This window comes from Durio zibethinus, chromosome 15, assembly GCF_047325235.1.
Source record: "Durio zibethinus cultivar Kanyao isolate XHJ-2024 chromosome 15, ASM4732523v1, whole genome shotgun sequence".
Lineage (NCBI taxonomy): Eukaryota > Viridiplantae > Streptophyta > Magnoliopsida > Malvales > Malvaceae > Durio > Durio zibethinus.
In genome coordinates, this window is record NC_143176.1 from 4,484,228 (window position 1) to 4,505,411 (window position 21,184).

At 32.2% G+C, this 21,184-nt stretch overlaps 2 protein-coding genes and 2 pseudogenes across 3 annotated transcripts; 1 reads left to right on the forward strand and 3 right to left on the reverse strand.

Moving 5' to 3' along the window:
* Positions 1-851: 851 nt before the first annotated feature.
* LOC111301655 (G-type lectin S-receptor-like serine/threonine-protein kinase At4g27290) lies at positions 852-4,743 on the reverse strand. Its single transcript, XM_089744272.1, has 8 exons — positions 3,288-4,743; positions 2,902-3,018; positions 2,714-2,779; positions 2,505-2,629; positions 2,199-2,409; positions 1,822-2,059; positions 1,602-1,752; positions 852-1,530 (listed from the first exon to the last, which is right to left on the reverse strand). Exons 1-8 carry the CDS (start codon positions 4,606-4,608, stop codon positions 1,225-1,227), a joined length of 2,535 nt encoding a protein of 844 aa, XP_089600398.1. The 5' UTR covers positions 4,609-4,743; the 3' UTR covers positions 852-1,224.
* A 1,819-nt stretch (positions 4,744-6,562) lies between these two features.
* Positions 6,563-9,424, reverse strand: LOC111301932 (S-locus-specific glycoprotein S13-like). The gene is made up of 5 exons (XM_089744204.1): positions 9,337-9,424; positions 8,255-9,271; positions 7,740-7,856; positions 7,397-7,571; positions 6,563-6,665 (listed from the first exon to the last, which is right to left on the reverse strand). Exons 1-5 carry the CDS (start codon positions 9,422-9,424, stop codon positions 6,563-6,565), a joined length of 1,500 nt encoding a protein of 499 aa, XP_089600330.1.
* A 1,393-nt stretch (positions 9,425-10,817) lies between these two features.
* Positions 10,818-15,275, reverse strand: LOC111302293 (G-type lectin S-receptor-like serine/threonine-protein kinase At4g27290; annotated as a pseudogene). Its single transcript, XR_016327938.1, has 6 exons — positions 13,883-15,275; positions 12,962-13,305; positions 12,627-12,837; positions 12,252-12,489; positions 12,032-12,182; positions 10,818-11,960 (listed from the first exon to the last, which is right to left on the reverse strand). The product of XR_016327938.1 is annotated as a G-type lectin S-receptor-like serine/threonine-protein kinase At4g27290 (transcript).
* A 5,219-nt stretch (positions 15,276-20,494) lies between these two features.
* LOC111301657 (calcium-binding protein KRP1 pseudogene) lies at positions 20,495-21,112 on the forward strand (annotated as a pseudogene).
* The last annotated feature ends 72 nt before the right edge of the window (positions 21,113-21,184 follow it).

Consider the following 21,184-nt stretch of genomic DNA (forward strand, 5'->3'; position numbering starts at 1 on the left):
AATGAATTTGGAATTTGGTTCAAGAAAAATGAAAGTTCAAGATTGGTTGGATTCATAGACAATGACTGGGCTGGCTCCCATGAAGACATGAAAAGCATTTCAGGCTATGTGTTTTTCATTGGATTAAATGTGTTCAGCTGGAATTCAAAGAAACAAGGAACTGTGGCTCAATCAACAGCAGAAGCAGAGTATATTGTTGCTACAGCTGTTGTTAATCAAGCAATTTGGCTAAGGAAAATTTTGATGGATTTGAGTCAAAAGCAAGATGATCCAACAAAAATTTTTGTGATAATCAGTCAGTAGTTGCAATGGTCAAGAACCCTATGTTTCACGGAAGAACTAAGCATATTAAGACCAAGTATCACTTTATTAGAGAAGTTGAAGCTGAGAATGAAGTGAAACTGGTGCATTGCAAGTCAAAAGATCAAATTGCAGATATTCTGACCAAGGCCTTACCAAAGGCAAGGTTTGAAACATTAAGGAAAAGTCTTGTTGTTTCCAGCAGAAATGCCAAGGAGGAGTGTTAGTGTGCTAGTGGTTGAAGCAACTAGGTATGGCATTTCTACTTGCACTTTTGTAATTGGTTCTACCATCTGATTAGTTTAGGTAGCATGATGGATATGTGCATGGTGATCCATACGGTTAGGCAAACAACTTTTGTAGTAGTTAAACAAACTTTTGTATTTTTGAAGCTTATAAATTAATGAAATGAAGCTCATGATCTGATGAGCCAATTTACTTCAAGTGACAAATTAGTTTCTTCTATTTTTTGTTCTTCCTCTGCTCTAAATCCTTCAAATACATTTGGAACCTAACATGAATCTTCCATACATGAATTCATTACCCTTTGTTCCACAATAACCATGCCTAACTCAATTGCACAATATTTAGTTAGTCAATAACCACCTACAAGACAAGAGAAAGAGAGTAAGATATTAGAGTCAGTCAATCAACTTAATTACATATCTTAAGAGTTTATAAGGTGCTGATATCCACAATAATTATTGCAGTTAGTTTTACAAATTTTTTTATACAAAAGATGCCGTAGCCGGAGAACAGGGAAAGAATTTGCTAAGTATTGGGATTTGAACCCCCATACCTATTCGATGTTACCTCTTTAAGGGTGATTATATGAAATAATTAAACTAAGCTCTAGGTTCTTAGTTTTCCACTCTTTATTTTGCAGCAAGGAAGGAAAATAAAAGGCAAACTTGTCAGGAATTACTATCTCCCTCCCACCATTGTTATAGTCACTTCATTTACGGTATGCCGTTCTTCCTTTCTTGTTGCCTTATTTGCATTGCAACTAGTATCTGTGAAGAATCCTGGTTCTTTAGGATAAGGCACATTTGCTTCTTCATTTGCCAGCATAAAATTTACTGATGACATTGTTGGCCTGTCTTTGGGTAAATTTTGAACACATAATAAGCCCACTTGAATACATCTAAGAACTCGAGATTCAACAATAGAATCCTCCAAGCATGCATCCACCAACTCCATGGCCCTGCCTTCATTCCATAGCATCCATGCCTAGAATAATAGGCATTAGAAAATCTGCAATGAAAAGGAACAAAAGCTACAAAATCATTCTGTATACTTACATGGCCCAATAGGCTATGGTGGTGATCAGGATGACAGAAACTACTAATCTTTTGGCCACTTATTATCTCTAGTAGAAGTACACCGAAGCTGAAAACATCAGACTTGGCTGAAAATTTACCATTAACTGCATACTCTGGCGACATATATCCACTGCACGGAAATTCTGGAATAAGTCCTTTGGAATGCTAAAAGGCTGTGATTACAAATGATTGAACTTACAATGTTCCAACAACTCTCTTAGTTTCTGATACTTTGTCATCCCCTTCAAAAGTTCTTGCCAAGCCAAAGTCTGAAATTTTGGGGTTCAAATTACCATCTAGCAGAATATTGCTGGCTTTGAGATCTCTGTGGATAATTTGGAGCTTCGAGTCTTGGTGTAGATACATAAGTCCTCTCACAATCTGCATGATAATATCAGAGCGCTTCTGCCATGCCAATAACACTTTCCTCTCATGATCTGCAAACCACCTCCATGACTTACTATAACTTTCTCAAAATTAGGCCTAGTCAATCTTATTTGAGCTTATTGCATTGAAGATTGAGGAATCAAATATTATTTAATATGATAAGATGCATGAAAGGTGAAGAAATCAAACCGAAGATAAAATAATCCAAGCTTTTGTTGGGCATATATTCATAGACCAAAAGCCTTTCTTCTCCCTGAATGCAGCTGCCACAGAGCCCAACAAGATTTCTGTGTTGAAGTTTGGCAATTAAAACTACTTCATTCCTAAACTCTTCAGCACCTTGTCCTGAATTCTTGGACAGTCTCTTTACAGCAATTTCTTGTCCTGTTGGAAGGATGCCCTGCAAGTTGCATAGACAGAATATACAACTTACAAGATGCGAAAACTCGCTGAAACTTTTCTGACAATTGTATGGCAAGAAGTAGTGAGTCTTACTTTGTAAACAGGACCAAATCCACCAATTCCTATTAAATTTTCTTGGGAGAAACTATTGGTAGCAGCATCAATGGAAGCCAAATCAAACAAAGGCACTTCTACATTATCCTTGCAGCTCTCTTGGCCTATTCTGACACTTCAGCCTCTAAGTCTAAATGTGTTTGAAATATAGTGATGATGATTTGGTAAGGGAAGGTGAATTCGTTTACCTGTTCTCCATATTTTCTTCATAATGTAGCAGAACAAAGCAGCCAAGATCACCATGCCAGGAATGACTGAAAGCATACAATTGCAGCAGCATAACAGCTTCATTATGTAAATTAAATACAACTTTCTAGTCGAAATTTGAATAAAAAATCGAAAAACAAAATCAGCAACGTCAAACACATATGCTTACCTCTTTTCAATTTTTTCCTCAGGATAAGGCAGAACACCAAGCTCAAGACAAGCATTCCAGAAATGATTGAAACTATTATGATGATCTTTACACGGTTTTTTTCATTTGAAGCACGCGCTGATCCATAAAGAGACAACGTCAAGTCCAGACAATAATTTTTTTAAAAATAAATTAACATATTCATTTTTTTCAAAAATGATAATCATTAAAGCATTCTTTAGGCCTAACACCTTTCTTGAAGATTTTTTTTCCTTATACAGAACAAAAGAACAATGTCTCTACTAGTTTCCATCAAGATATGTTGCAGGGAAGTATTATGATGTAAATTATGCAACAAAACTATGTGAAAACCACAATGAACGTTATATTTCTCATAGTTTACTTACCTAGTTCTGAAAAGGGTACTCTTACATAGATATCACGGCCCGTCGTTAGTCCTGATAGGATTTTCATATCAATCAGGTCCCCATACCACATCAAGCAGCCCTTCTCTTGTTCATCTAATTTCGTGCTTGCGTAAGCACTGCAAGAGCAGTTTTTCAAGCAGTTCATCTCACATTCCTTAAGATTTATACTCTCATTCAACTTGAACTCTATGAAGTCAGGCAGTTTCACCCCAACAAGTTTTAGAAACCCCTCTCCATTTTGGCAATCTGATGATTCTTTTACACACTTTATAGACCAATTGCGATTATTTGAATGCATCCCTTTTGATTCAGATCTGAACCCTTTCAGACACTCACAAATTGGTGTCTTGTTGATGTTGCAAATACCATTTGCACCACATTGACCATATTGGTCACATTGGTCTGGCGGCGCTAAGAAAACTGTGTCCCATTTACCGCTCCTCTCATTCCATACAGCACCCAGGACAGTACCTGACTGGTTCATGATTATTCGCGTAATAATTGGGTTGTTGAACGGCTCATAACCGTAATAGATTTCATCCTCATTATGCACCAAATATGGTACAAAAACCAAGTTGTGAGACACGGGAGTACCACCAAAGTTAAATCCATCCCATGGTCCAGTGCGGAACATTTTTGCTGATCCCGAATAAACAACTATAGAATGCAAGCCTTGAATGCTAAGTCTGCAAGTAAAGTTTCCTGGAGATGGATCATCAGCACTTTTCCAAGATGTTAACAGCCATTCTGATCCAGTTTTAAAGTTCTTTCCAAGCTTCATACCTGGCAACAGCGTATCTGACAGGTAATCAAAGCTCTGCCACAGATAGATCTCAACAGGTTGCATGGTTTTGTTGTCTTTAACTACAAAGTTTCCAGAATCTAAGAGTTGTGCCACTGGACCTTCTGCCTTTCTAGAGATGTTTGAAGACCAAACAGTGCTGTTTGTTCCATCATAGAGTATCAGGTTTCCATCACTGTTGATGGTTAAAACTCCACCTGCACCAGCAATTGGGCTGTTTCTGTTTGCAACCCACACAACTGCCCCAGAAAGATTCTTGTACCATACCCCCAGGAATCTATTCTTTGAATTGCCAGGAGAAAAGAAACCCAGTTCAAAGCTTTGAGATGAAGAAACCAGTGTTTGACCATCACTAATGGATTGCGCTGCGGCTATTGTATCAACTGCAAATGACAACTTCATTATTGATAAAAACATCAAAAGGTAAAAAAAGAGGCATGCGAGAGAACTCTTCAATTGACAATTAACATTAAACCGTTGCCAATTGTTATCCTCCATTGGTAGTTTTAGTATTGAACATAAAGATAACTCATTACAGAACAGAGTTGCCTAGATTTACTTGCAAGGATTGGTAATAGTGGACCGCAATTTTATTTATTCCACTTGATCACGCGATTTTACTTTTCAAAGTTTGTATTTGACAAAACTGTACAAAATTGGAATCCCATAAAATAAAAACGCCCCGCACTGTTGGCTGACCCAGTATTCCCCTTCTGTTTCAAGGAGGATTTAGTAACTTCGTAAATGGGTTGTGAGCTTTCAAACAAAAACTAATTCTATTTGCCCTAAGTCATGGTGTGCTGTATTCATAGGCGAGATTAGGGGTAGGCAAGGTTCATGATGCCCAAAATTTTGATATGCTTAATGTTATAGATGTTCCTTACATTACAATAAAATATTAAATAGGTTATTTAAATTTTAAAAATTTTTAATGTATACTTAAATTATAAATTTATTACATAATATGATATTTATTTTTTAATATGATTAATTTCAAATGATATTTTTTTAGTATTACATTAATTAATAAATTCATGTTTCAAATAATGATTTTTAAAATTTATATTTATATTAAATATCTTATTATAATTCAAAAATAATTCATATCCTTTTCCCATTTTAATAATATTATAATAAAAATATCCACCAAACTTACTGGAATTCTATACATAAATTATTTTGTCTTTATCATCTCATTAATTATTGTTTATTTATTTGGTCCAATTTAAAAGTCAAGTCAATTAGTAAAAGTCCAATTTAAATACCTAATTTAGAAATTTAAGTCAATTTATTTTATTTTCATGTTACCACATTCAGCCTTAACCTATATGACCCATCTTGTTGAACATTGGGACAACATCAGACATGGTGCGTCTATCATCCGCTGCCCTTTCTTGACCACAAAGAAACCTATGTTATTGCCAAATGCATCGATGCTTCCTCTAGCACTTGATCAATCAAGTCCAGTCCCCTGTTGCCTTCAACCACAGGAAAAATAGGAGTTTTTTCCTAAACTAAAGTAAATTAAAATCTTTATTTCAATTATAGGGTATTTTTAATCTTATTTCCTTGAGTAAGATATTTTAAGTCGTTCAATGCCATGTCATCCTTACATGGTAAAAGTATGTTACGTGTCAATTGAGTTTTGTTTCAAGTTCCTTTTTTTTTTTTTATATCTATTCTTTTTTTCCTTTTAACAACACAATTAGTCAAAAAAAATAAAAATTCAATACCATTGTTGACAAAACAAAGTCTCTTCCCTAGCACGTAACGGCTCCGTTAGGATATTAATCCTCTTGCTCGAGTTGTCTAAATAATTGTCAACTGCAAAATCAAGCTTTGCACTAGTATGACTAGGATTTAACTTCTTCCTCCACATTTCAGCTTCATTTTTCATCTTAGCCAACTCAGCATGAGCTAGCAATTTTTCGGACTAGGAGACGCAGCCTTTGACATTCTGATTCTAGCATAGCATTTAGCAATTTTCTTCACACTTTCTAAATATTGTTTTTGTGATGCTTCAGCTGTTCGATGATTGAATTCTCTTTCTTCATTCTTGATCTCAAGTTCCTTCTCAAGCACTCGACCCTCGTATTTCAGAGAAGCATTATCTTTCCTTATGGATTCTAATCTTGTCATTAGTGCACTAAAATCTATCTCCATTTGAGCTCTTTGCTTGTTTAAATCATCAATCGCCTTTTCCTTTGCCAAGAAAGCCTTACTAAGATTAGTATTCTTAACACCTAATTTGGCAAGCCTTTTGCTAGTCTCTGCTAATTGCTCCTCTAAAATCGTTTGCGATTTCTCAAACTTTTTTGAGGCCTTCATTATAGCATCATGAATCCTTGGTTCCTGCTCTTTTCAAACAAAGTGTAGTTGCTGCATGCATTCCTTGAAGACCGCATGTAAATGCGTTAACCTTTCTTCACATGTAATTTTCTTTTGCAAAGCTTCATCTAGTTCTTGCTTTAGATAAAGTGAGAAATTGCTTCTGCTTCTTCCTTCTCTCTTCTTGCATATAACTTGTTGAAAAAACGAAAGTAGCTAAATGTAATCTATAGAATAAAAAAAACTTAAAATGTGTTAGAAATAATGACTTAAATCTCATAAAAAATTTGTTTGGGATTGATCAAATATTATTTTATGGATAAGAAAACTTGCAAAAGAAGAATTCTAAGAAAAAATGAATTTTTAAAAAGCAAGTTTGATTTGCAAAAGAAGAATTTTAAAAGAAAAAAATATTCTTAATAGGTAAGTTTATATATTTATAAATAAGTGAAGTCTGTTAGGTATGAGAAAAAAAATATAAGAAAATTACATAATTTTACGAGATAGATACCCTATAAAATTACTAGAGATTTACGTCTTATATATATATATATATATATTTGTATAGTACATAGGAGTGGACTAGAGGAGACTAAGATAATTCACATAAGTATGACGTATGAGTGTATATGAGTATATATTTGATTGTATTGAAAGAGTACACATGGGTATATGTTTATTCAGGTTGAGAATATTTCATAAGACTTAAAAAGATTAAAAGGGTCTATAGGTATTGATTGTTGAATGGTTGATATATTTGGATATATATTTGTAATTTTTTGCAACTAGTGAATTTTGTTTTTCATCTCTAGACATAGGTCAGTTAGATTAAATTATGTTAAATTATTGTCTATTGTGCAATTGATTAATTGTTTAATTATACTTTAGCTGTCATGATTGAATAGAAGTTTTTTGCCTAACAAAAAGCACGTAATTAACAGATAGCAAAATCTAAAACTGAAACAAAACTATGCCTGCAACAGAGCTTCCAATGCCATCTTCTCGCAAATTGCTTCTTGTATCCCACCAACAATACTTTAATTCTACTACAAGACCACAAGGGGTATTCTCAGATTTCATAATCCCACTGGCCATGAACTCTTTACCGTTTACCTCTTCTCCATATTTTCTGCCTAATGTAGCAGAACAAAGCAGCCAAGATCACCATGCCAGGAATAACTGAAAGCATACAATTGCAGCAGCAGGACAGCTTCATCATGTTAATTAAATACAACTTTCTAGTCGAAATTTGAATAAAAAATCGAAAAACAAAATCAGCAACGTCAAACACATATGCTTACCTCTTTTCCATTTTTTCCTCAGGATAAGGCAGAACACCAAGCTCAAGACAAGCATTCCAGAAATGATTAAAACTATTATGATGATCTTTACTCGGTTTTTTTCATTTGAAGCACGTGCTGATCCATAAAGAGGCAACGTCAAGTCCAGACTAATTTTTTTAAAATAAATTAACATTTTCATCTTTTTCAAAAATGATAATCATTAAAGCATTCTTTAGGCCTAACACCTTTCTTAAAGTTTTTTTTTTCCTTATACAGAACAAAACAACAATGTCTCTGTTAGTTTCCATCAAGAAATGTTCCAGGGAAGTGTTATGATGTAAATTTTACAATGTTATGGGCCACTTGTGAGTTTATCGAGCTGATTCAACGTTTTTTTATAATTAAGCATATTATTAGGGCTCATATTGCAAACAGAAACTTAGTATAAGGACGAAGGCTAGTTTCAGATGACATTATGCAACAAAACAATGTGAAAACGACAATGAACGTTATATTTCTCATAGCTTATTTACCTAGTTCTGAAAAGGGTGCTCTTATATAGATATCACGTCCCGTAGTTAGTCCTGATAGGATTTTCATATCAATCAGGCTCCCATACCACATCAAGCAGCCCTCCTCTTGTTCATCTAATTTCATGCTTGCGTAAGCACTACAAGAGCAGTTTTTCAAGCAGTTCATCTCACATTCCTTAAGATTCATACTCTCATTCAACTTGAACTTTATGACGTCAGGCAGTTTCACCCCAACAAGTTTTAGAAACCCCTCTCCATTTTGGCAATATGATGATGATTCTTTTACACACTTTTTAGACCAATTGCGATTATTTGAATCCATCCCTTCTGATTCAGGTCTGAACCGTTTCAGACACTCACAAATTGGTGCCTTGTTGATGTTGCAAATACTATTTGCACCACATTGGCCATATTGGTCACATTGGTCTGGCGGTGCTAAGAAAGCTGTGCCCCATTTACTGCTCCTCTCATTCCATATAACACCCAGGACAGTACCCGACTGGTCCATGATTAATCGCATAAAAATTTGGTTGTTGAAGGGCTCATAACCGTAATAGATTTCATCCTCATTATGCTCCAAATATGGTACAAAAAACCAGTTGTGAGACACGGGAGTACCACCAAAGTGAAATCCATCCCATGGTCCAGTGCGGAACCTTTTTGCTGATCCCGAATAAACAACTATAGAATGCAAGCCTTGAATGCTAAGTCTGCAAGTAAAGTTTCCTCGAGATGGATCATCAGCACTTTTCCAAGATGTTAACAACCATTCTGATCCAGTTTTTAAGTTCTTTCCAAGCTTCATACCTGGCAACAGCGTGTCTGACAGGTAATCAAAGCTCTGCCACCGATTTATCTCAACAGGTTGCATGGTTTTGTTGTCTTTAACTACAAAGTTTCCAGAATCTAAGAGTTGTGCCACTGGACCTTCTGCCTTTCTAGAGATGTTTGAAACAGTGCTGTTTGTTCCATCATAGAGTATCAGGTTTCCATCACTGTTGATGGTTAAAACTCCACCTGCACCAGCAATTGGGCTGTTTCTATTTGCAACTCACACAACTGCCCCATAAAGATTCTTGTACCATATCCCCAGGAGTCTATTCTTTGAATTGCCAGGAGAGAAGAAACCCAGTTCAAAGCTTTGGGATGAAGAAACCAAAGTCTTACCATCACTAATGGATTGTGCTGCAGCAATCGTATCAGCTGCAAATGACAACTTCATGATTGATAAAAAACATCGTAAGGTAAAAAAAGAGACTTGTGAGAGAAGTCTTCAATTAACCATTAACATTAAACAGTTTCCAATTGTTATCCTCCATAGTAGTTTCAGTATTGAACATAAAGATAACTCATTACAGAACAGAGTTGCCTAGATTTACTTGCAAGGATTGGCAAATAGAGTGCACCGGTATTTTATTAATTCCACATCATCATGTGATTTTACTTTTCAAAGTCTGTATTTATTCCACATCTGTTTCAATGAGGATTTGCTAACTTTGTTAATGGGTTGTCAGCTTTTAAACAAAAACTAATTGTTAGCTATTTGACCTAAATTATGGTGTGGTTTTTCATAGGCAAAATTAGGGGCAGCAAGGGTCATGGCACCAAAATTTTGACACCGATGTTTCCTCGATGAAATGAAATGTTTAATATGTTGCATCAATTTTTAAAAATTTTAATATTTTTTAAAATTAAAAATTTATTAATTAATATGATATTCATTTTCGAATATAATTAACTTTAAATGATAATACATTACAGATATATTATTCTCAAAATATTATATTAATTAACATATTTATAATTTTAATTTCACATTAAAAATTTTTAAAATTTAAATACTAAATTGAATATTTTATTGTAATTTAAGAAAAAAATTTTACTGTTTTCAACTTTTTTTGTTATTAATTTAAATAATTTTTGTTAAAAAAATTATGAAAGCATTCACTTGGCACCCTAATTTTTTTTTGTTCCTTTTTTTTTTGTTTTTTAATTAAAAAATTTAGGAAAAAAAACCAATGGATAGAATTAGTGAAAACAATTTGTCCCCAACATGATCCTACTTAATTGGGATGTTCATGTAATACCCTAATAAGTTTCTTTTTTCCTTTTCTTTTTTGTGTTTTTATCTTTTTTATGAAAGTAATTTTGTAAAAAAAAAAAATCCAATTGATGTATCAACGTGGCACCTAATTTAATTTTTTTCTTTCTTATTTTTTTGTATGTATTGTATTAATAAAATTATTTTATTTTAATTAAAAATTTTAATATTTTTAATTTAATATGAGGTGTTAATGTGGCATCTTTGTGAGTTTTTTTCTTTTTTTTCTTTTTTTTTCATTTTCTCTATTTTCCATTTATTTTTGATTTTTTAATTAGATATATTTTATAAAAGAATAATCGATGAATAAAAATGACTAAAAAAAATTAGTACTGTCATTTTTTCTGTTTCCTATGAAATTTTCCTTTTGATTTATGAACGCAAAATTTGAAGTTAGAAGAAAAAGCTGTCCTCTGACTGTTCAATTTACGTAGAATGTAAGGTAGTGAGAAATCAAAAGTTTTAAGTCAATAGCAGTACTCATTTTTATTCAATAATAATCTAACTCAACAAAAAACTTTTCAAGTCAATAGCTGTCCTTTCTAAGTTGACACCAAAACAAATACAAATCCAAATTCAGAAAAATATTGTCAATAAATTGTAAAAAAAACAAAAAAGTTTTAAAGAAAATAAATTACTGCAGAATTTGTATCTTCCTTCTTGCACAGTTATGGCTACTGCTTTTTCTGAAATCTCTTCTTCTCTTTTTGATGTTGCATCCACATCATTGGAACAGCTTTTTCAATGACGTAACCAGGTTATTTAGGTTCAGGCAATATTTCTTTGTCATATACCATCATGGATATATACAACGAAAAGACAATATTCGCCAGTCTTCTATGGGAATTTTTGAAGACATTGTCAAACACAACTGAATACATTTGGCACCTGACATGAATCTTCCAGGCATGAATTCATTACCCTTTGTTCCACAACAACCATGCCTAACTCAATTGCTCAATATTTGGTTAGTCAATAACCACCTACGCGACAAGAGAAAGAGAGTAAGATATTACAGTCAGTCAATCAACTTAATTACGTATCCTAAGAGTTTATAAGATGCTGATATCCACAATAATTATTGCAGTTAGTTTTACAATTTTTTTTATACAAAAAATACCGTAGTCTAAGAACAGGGAAAGAGTTTGCAAATATTGGGATTTGGACCCTCAAACTTGCTCGATGTTACCTCTTAAGGGTGACTATATAAAACAATTGAACTAAGCTCCAGCTTCTTAGTTTTTCACTCTTTGTTTTGCAGCAGGGAAGGAAAATAAAAGACAAACTTGTCAGGAATTACTATCTCCCTCCCACCATTGTTATAGTCACTTCATTTACAGTATGCCGTTCTTCCTTTCTTGTTGCTTTATTTGCATTGCAACTAGTACCTGTGAAGAATCCTGGTTCTTTAGGATAAGGCACATTTGCTTCTTCATTTGCCAGCATAAAATTTACTGATGACATTGTTGGCCTGTCTTTGGGTAAATTTTGAACACATAATAAGCCCACTTGAATATATCTAAGAACTTGAGATTCAACAATAGAATCCTCCAAGCGCGAATCCACCAGCTCCATGGCCCTGCCTTCATTCCATAGCATCCACGCCTAGAATAATAGTCATTAGAAAATCTGCAACGAAAAGGAACAAAAGCTACAACATCATTCTGTATACTTACATGGCCCAATAGGCTATGGTGGTGATCAGGATGACAGAAATTACTAATCTTTTGGCCACTTATTATCTCTAGTAGAAGTACACCGAAGCTGAAAACGTCAGACTTGGCTGAAAATTTACCTTTAACTGCATACTCTGGAGACATATATCCACTGCATGGAAATTCTGGAATAAGTCCTTTGGAATGCTAAAAGGCTGTGATTACAAATGATTGAACTTACAACGTGCCAATAACTCTCTTAGTTTCTGATACTTTATCATCCCCTTCAAAAGTTCTTGCCAAGCCAAAGTCTGAAATTTTGGGGTTCATATTACTATCTAGCAGAATATTGCTGGCTTTAAGATCTCTGTGGATAATTTGGAGCTTCGAGTCTTGGTGTAGATACATAAGTCCTCTCACAATCTGCATGATAATGTCAAAGCGTTTCTGCCATGCCAATAACACTCTCCTGTCATGATCTGCAAACCACCCATGACTTATTATAACTTTCTTAAAATTATGCCTCTCCAATCTTATTTGAGCTTATTGTATTGAAGATTGAGGAATCAAATATTATTTAATATGATAAGATGCATGAAAGGTGAAGAAATCAAACCGAAGATAAAACAATCCAAGCTTTTGTTGGGCATATATTCATAGACCAAAAGCCTTTCTTCTCCCTGAATGCAGCTGCCACAGAGCCCAACAAGATTTCTGTGTTGAAGTTTGGCAATTAAAACTACTTCATTCCTAAACTCTTCAGCACCTTGTCCTGAATTCTTGGACAGTCTCTTTACAGCAATTTCTTTTCCTGTTGGAAGGATGCCCTGCAAGTTGCATAGACAGAATATACAACTTACAAGATGCGAAAACTTGCTGAAACTTTTCTGACCTTGCATGGCAAGATAAAATGCAGCCAACATTACCATGCCAAGAAGTAGTGAGTCTTACCTTGTAAACAGGACCAAATCCACCAATTCCGATTAAATTTTCTTGGGAGAAACTATTAGTAGCAGCATCAATGGAAGCCAAATCAATCAAAGGCACTTCTACATTATCTTTGCAGCTCTCTTGGCCTATTCTGACACTTTTAGCCTTCAATTCTAATGTATTTGAAAAGTAGTGATGATGATTTGGTAAGGTAAGATGAATTGGTTTACCTCTTTTCCATATTTTCTTCATAATGTAGCAGAACAAAGCAGCCAAGTTCACCTTACCAGGAATGACTGAAAGCATACAATTGCAGCAGCAGGACAGCTTCATCATGTAAATTAAAGTACAACATTCTATTGAAATTTGAATAAAAAATCAAAAAACCAAATCAAAAGGTCAAACACTTATGCTTACCTCTTTTCCATTTTGTCCTCAGGATAAGGCAGAATACTAAGCTCAAGACAAGCATTCCACAAATGATTGGAACTACTATGATGATCTTTACTGGTTTCTTTTCGTTTGAAGCACGCATTGATCTTAGGAGAGGCAACGTCAAGTCCAAACAATAATTTTCTTAAAATAAATTAACCTTTCCATTTTTTTTTCAAAAATGCTAATCCGTAACACACAGGAACCTTTGCTAAAGCATTCTTTAGGCCTAACACCTTTCTTAAAGATTTTTTTTCCTTACAGAACAAAAGAACAGTGTCTCTGCTAGTTTCCATCAAGAAATGTTGCAGGGAAGTATTATGATGTAAGTTTTACAATGTTATGGGCCGCTTGTGAGTTTATCAAGCTGATTCAACTTTTTTTATAATTAAGCAAATTATTAGGGCTCATATTGCAAAAAGAAACTTAGTATTAGGACGAAGGCTATTTTCAGATGAAAGTATGCAACAAAACAATGTGAAAACGACAATGAACGTTATATTTACTTACCTAGTTCTGAAAAGTGTACTCTTACATAGATATCACGTCCTGTAGTTAGTGCTGATAGGATTTTCATATCAATCAGGTCCCCATACCACATCAAGCAGCCCTTCCCTTGTTCATCTAATTTCGTGCTTGCGTAAGCACAACAAGAGCAGTTTTTCAAGCAGTTCATCTCACATTCCTTAAGATTCATACTCTTATTCAACTTGAACTCTATGAAGTCAGGCAGTTTCACCCCAACAAGTTTTAGAAACCCCTCTCCCTTTTGGCAATCTGATGATGATTCTTTTACACACTTTTTAGACCAATTGCGATTATTTGAATCCTTCTGATTCAGGTCTGAACCCTTTCAGACACTCACAAATTGGTGTCTTGTTGATGTTGCAAATACTATTTGCACCGCATTGGCCATATTGGTCACATTGGTCTGGCGGCGCTATGAAAAATGTGTCCCATTTACTGCTCCTCTGATTCCATACAACACCCAGGAGAGCACCTGACTGGTCCATGATAAATCGCGTAATAATTGGGTTGTTGAAGGGCTTATAACCGTAATAGATTTCATCCTCATTACGCACCAAATATGGTACAAAAACCAAGTTGTGAGACACAAGAGTACCACCAAAGTTATATCCATCCCATGGTCCAGCGCGGAACATTTTTGCTGATCCCGAATAAACAACTATAGAATGCAAGCCTTGAATGCTAAGTCTGCAAGTAAAGTTTCCTCGAGATGGATCATCAGCACTTTTCCAAGATGTTAAAAACCATTCTGATCCAGTTTTTAAGTTTTTTCCAAGCTTCATACCTGGCAACAGCGTGTCTGACGGGTAATCAAAGCTCTGCCACAGATAGATCTCAACAGGTTGCATTGTTTTGTTGTCTTTTACTACTAAGTTACCTGAATCTAAGAGTTGTGCCACTGGACCTTCTGCTTTTCTAGAGATGTTTGAAGACCAAACAGTGCTGTTTGTTCCATCATAGAGTATCAGGTTTCCATCACTGTTGATGGTTAAAACTCCACCTGCACCAGCAATTGAGCTGTTTCTGTTTGCAACCCACACAACTGCCCCAGAAAGATTCTTGTACCATACCCCCAGGAATCTATTCTTTGAATTGCCAGGAGAGAAGAAACCCAGTTCAAAGCTTTGGGATGAAGAAACCAATGTCTGACCATCACTAATGGATTGTGCTGCCGCTATTGTATCAGCTGCAAATGACAACTTCATTATTGATAAAAACATCAAAAGGTAAAAAAAGAGGCATGTGAGAGAACTCTTCAATTGACAATTAACATTAAACCGTTGCCAATTGTTGTCCTCCATAGGTAGTTTCAGTATTGAACATAAAGATAACTCATTATAGAACAGAGTTGCCTAGATTAACTTGCAAGGATTGGCAATAGTGGACCGCAATTTTATTTATTCCGCTTGATCATATGATTTTACTTTTCAAAGTTTGTATTTGACAAAACGGTATAAAATTCGAATCCCATAAATAAAAACGCCCGGCACTGTTGGCTGACCCAATATTCCCCTTCTGTTTTAAGGAGGATTTAGTTAACTTTGTTAATAGTTTATCAGCCTTCAACAAAAATTAATTGTTAGCTGTTTGCCCTAAATTATGGTGTGCTATATTCATAGGCCAAATAGGGCAGAGAAGCATCATATGCCAAAATTTTGATACTTTATGAATGTTATTTAAATTACAGTAAAATGTTAAATAATGTACATTTGAATTATAAATTTATTAGATAATATAATACTTATTTTTAATATGATTAATTCGAAAAAAAAATTTAATATTACATTAATTAATAGTTTCATGTTTCAATATTAATTTTTAAAAGTCATGTACTATATAAAATATTTTATTATAATTTAAAAATAATTCATAATATTATTTCATTTTAATAATATTATAATAAAAATATCGACCTCCTTTTATCAATCCGAAATTTACTGAAATTTTATACATAAATTATTTTATCTTTATCATCTCATTAATTATTGTTCATTTATTTGGTCCAATTTAAAAAGTCAAGTCAATTAGTAGAAGTCCAATTTAAATATCTAATTTAGAAATTTAATTCAATTTATTTTATTTTAATGTTACCATAGTCAGCCCTCACCAACATGCCCCATCTTGTTGAACATTGGGACAACATCAGACATGGTGCGTCTATCATCCGCTGCCCTTTCTTGACCACAAAGAAACCTATGTTTTGCCAAATGCATCGATGCTTCCTCTAGCACTGGATCAATTGAGTCCGGTCCCCTGTTGCTTCCACAAATCCCATGGCTTCAACCACAGGAAAAATTGGCTGTAAGTACAATACTTGATGATTTTATGGTAAAAAATACGTCAGTGACAGAAAATTAATTTTTTTATTTTTATATTTTTAATAGTTTATTATTTTAAACATATAAAAAAAGATATTTCAATTACTCGAAATATTATTTTTTCTAATAATACTAAATAATTAAAAATTTTAACAATATTTTTTTTTATAAATGTACTTTTTTTTCAATTGTAACAACAATACTAAATTATCCCTAAGGCTCCCTAGCTAAAGACATCAGATTTATAGGAAAAAAAAAAGGGCAGCTTGGCCTCTCCCAAAATTTTTAAATTCTTTCTAATAATTATGTTATGATAAAATTAAATGCCCCCTCAAACTAAAATCATTAATTTTATTTATTTTTATGTGATTTCATAATTTAATTTTATTTATTGAAATTAAGATGTATTAAAATTATATTATTTATTATTTATCAACAAATCATTATCTATAAATTTTTAAAATTAAGAAATTTGTCATAAGGGTTAAATTATAGTAAAATAAATTTAATAAAAGTTAAATTAACTTTCTAGTTTCTCAAATAAAATTAAAGGTTTCCAATCAAGTATTAAACAAATTATCTATTAAGATATGCAAGACCTTGCTTTACTTTTTTGTGTTGAATATGGGAAAACTACTAGGAGAAGATATGAATCATTGTTAAGATCTAAATGAATGTGCCCAAAAGAAATCGAGTAATGAAAATTTGTTAGTATTATGGTTTTGACTTTTGATGAAAGCATTGGCTACCAAAGACAAAAAAAGTATAACAACACCTGATTGTTGGGCCCTCTTAGATCCAAAGCAACAAACCAAACTAGGCCCAACATTGACAATACTTTGTTTACCAGGTCTACTTAAACGAGCAACGAGGAAAATGCCAAAATAGGGTGATTTTAAATATAATTATCTAATGAAATTAATTAATATTGCCCATATTTTCTAGGTCCGAAAATATAAAAATTTTACTCTTAAAAGGGAATTATTAAGAAAATAAAATTTAAAAAAAAAAAATAAAGAACCATGGTCTATACATGAATAGCACATAAAACTCAACTTTATCAGGTTGATATTTAAATTTTAATTATTAAAATTAAAATTTTAGTAATTTACCAATTACCACACAACTTTCAGCTTATAAACCAAAATTTGAAGTACAACAACGTTATCAGGTTGGGTACCTCTCTTGAAAGCAACAACTTTGGCACTTCCTTCATCAAATAGGTCCAGGAAGCAGATGGCTGGTACCAAAAAATTATGTCCGTACATCAGATTACCTTACTTCGTTAGGCTTGAACCTTGAACCATAAAATTCTTTAATTTTCAAATTAAAAACATTGATATGTTTCATAATATGATGTGGTGATATGATGAACAAGATTCGTATGCTTCAACATTCCATTTTCTGTAATTTACCCCCAAATCTTTGTCCTTCCATTTTTCTTTTTCCCACAAAATATGAAAATCTGGTTTTCAACAGATTCTCTTGCTTCTACTCTATAATACTTGCTACTTATCACTGACATCAAGGCTAGTTTGTACTCTTTTCAATCAAGAAGGAAGCTCCAACTTTAATTATGTTTGTGAATCAGTGATGGAAAGATCCATGAAGCAGGGCTTACATCAAACAAAATTTTCACTAATAAAATTGTGACCACAGTCTCTTATAAGCCATTCGAAAAATTTGAATTTAAAAATATATATATAATTTTTTAAAAAAATATGATATTCAAAAATTTTTTTATTTTTAGAATAATTTTTCATTAATTTTTATTAATAATTAATATTCAAAAGACAAAAAATATTTTTAATAATAAAAAAATAAATATTTTATTTGATTATTGTTTTTATTTTTATTAATAAATTTGATTTTTGGTGGTCCTTGGACTAAAATCATTTAAAAAAAAAAAAGGGCTATGGATAGATTTTTGTGAATTATTTGAAGGAAATTGTCAAAGGAAGCTGCAATGAAACTTCCATTTTTGTTTGAAAGATGCAACAAAAAGAAAATATCCAATGAAAAGTTAATCCATTGGTTTAGATTTTTTTTTCTTTTTTTTCTTTTTTTTTGCAATCACATGACAACAATACATCATTTCTTATCTTTTAATTTGTTTTCAAATTTCAAAATTTCAAAGTTTTGTTTTTTTTTCCTAAAAAGTGAAAATCCAAATTACGATATATCATATGGGCTATCTCTATCATAATTTTTTCTATCATCAATTTATTTTAAATAAAATTTTAACGCTTATTATACCAAATTTAATAACATTTTAATTTATACTCACATCTAATAAATATTTAATTTTTTATAATTTATTAGATATAAAAAAATAAAATTAATTTCTTTTATTATTTTAATTATTTAAATGAAATAATACTTTTGAAAAATTCTACTTGAACTAGGGTCGAAACAAAAAACGTCTAACCAAACCAAGTCCTTGTCGTCATATAGCAGATGATTAGCAAGCCGTCCTTGTCGTCATATAGCAGATGATTAGCAAGCCATCCAGCACATGCAAAAGGACATCAAAGCGTACGAAAATGGCCTCAGTTTCAATACACAACTGCTTTTCCCCTAATTTTCCCTTTGACACTTAAAAAAAAAACAAAGAATTGCTTTAGTTTCCACTATATTTTGTCTGTGAAATTCGTTGATACATTATCAATAGTATTTATTTTATCAGTAAGAGTAATATAATAATACATATTTTATCTTTTAAAATTAATTTTTTAATATATACTAAAAATTATGTCACCCTATTAATTTCATTCGTAAAATTAAAAAAATTTATTATCAATATATTTGATAATGGTGTCACATTTTGAAATGAACAACTAAATGAGGATATTATATATAGTTTTAGACTTAAGCATTATATTCACAAAGTATATATCTATATAAAGAGAGGTGTACCATAATTTATATATATCTATACGAAGAGAGGTGCACCATAATTTATATATATATATATCTATATAAAGAGAGGTGCACCATAATTTATAAGGCTAAATTTAATAAGATTAGACAATTTTACATGATATATATATATATATATATTTTAGTAACACCGAAGCTAATATTTGTACAAATTTTCTTGCTAGTATGTTACATAGTGATAGTTTTGAATTGACAAATTTGCTTTTTTTTTTAATTATTTGTTTGGATTTATATAAGAAGATTTAAAAAAAAACATTTTTTAAAAAATAAGAAATGGTACATATCTATGTTATTTGGATGGTTAAAATTAATAAAGGAAATCAAAGGAAGGAAATTTTAATAATTATTATTTAAATAAATAGATAAAAAAAATAAAATAATTTATTATAATATTTTTTAATTATAACAATTTTTTTTATAAAGTAACATATAATATATAAATATATCTTTACACTACTTAGCTTGCACAAATAAATCTTTTTGAATAAAATTGAGCATGTTTAATATGATAAGATACATTAATTAGTTATCGATTTATTTTTAATTTTGTGTTTAATTCAATTTTTTTAATTTATTTTAACGATAATTTAGGTTTTATTGTTGTTAAGGCTTGAAAAATTATAAAATATTTATAAACTGTGATGTTATATAAAATACTTATAAAAAAAATTATCTTTATAGAAGAGGTCAGTTATATAATCAAATCTAATGTCATAATAAAAATATAGATATAATAATCTTTTCATAAAAATAAATCTTTTTCAACTTTTTTTCATTAGCTTTTTTTTTTCAAATTGAGGTATTAAAAAATAAATATTACAAGAAAAACCGAAAGTTAACGAGTTTCTACCTCTTTTTTTTCTTTGAAATTAAAAATTTATCCAAACAAATGAATTATTTTTTTGTTTTTATTATTTTTCTTTATTTTCATCTCATTTCTTTTCCTCTCTCTTAATCCAAACATAATGTTAGTGTGTATTTTCAAACCGAAATCTTATATTATTTAAACGATTTTAACTGTTTTTATGTATAAAAAAATAATAACATAAAGAATTTTTTTTTTAAAAAGGCAATTAGAATTGAAGTTAAAGAACCAATTATAATTATTAATCTACCCAAAAACTCACATAAAACGATGGTTAAAACAATAGTTTGAATGAGCGGATTAATAATTTAAGCCTTTAACAACCAAATTTGACACTGGAAAATGGTATGGTACAAGTGTAATTATGTAGTAAACTTTGTTTATTTTCGGAAACCCACCAAAACACAAAGAGAAAAGATAGATCTATATAAATAAATAAAACCCCCATGCAACTTCCAGGAAGTAGGGTCTTCACAGGAAACCTAAAGAAAAAGATGGTAGCCAATGAGAGGCGCATGAAGCTCACCATTTCCACCATAAATATTTATGTTATTATCTGTATACTAAAATGTCGTCAATGCCCACTAACACTTTCCTGGAAATACCTGATTTCCTCCCCTTGAATGAAATCCCCATTATATAATCCCCTCCCTGCTCCTTCCTCCTCCACCTCTCCTATTCACTTGTAAAGCTAAAAAACCCCGTAGATGGAGCTTGACATTGCAGTTGATTTTGATGATTACTTTCCATCAATGGTGGAGAGATTGGGAGCTGAAGGGTTTATAGGGGAGCTGTGTAATGGGTTCCGGCTGCTGATGGATGGCGAAAGAGGGCTGATCACGTTCGACAGCTTGAAGAGGAACAGCATCTTGTTGGGGTTGAATGACATGAGGGATGATGAGATTGTTTGCATGTTGAGTGAAGGTGATTTGGATGGAGATGGTGCTTTGAACCAGGTTGAGTTTTGTATTCTCATGTTCAGGTTGAGTCCTGGGATAATGGATAATGGATCAAAACAATGGTCGGAAGAATATGATGTTATTTGAAAATTAATTTTTAAAATTAAGTTTCTCAAGTAATTTGGATGGAGATGATGCTTTCTAGTTATGATTGGATTCAAACTCGATATTCTCTATATTAAAATCGATTTCGGTATCATTA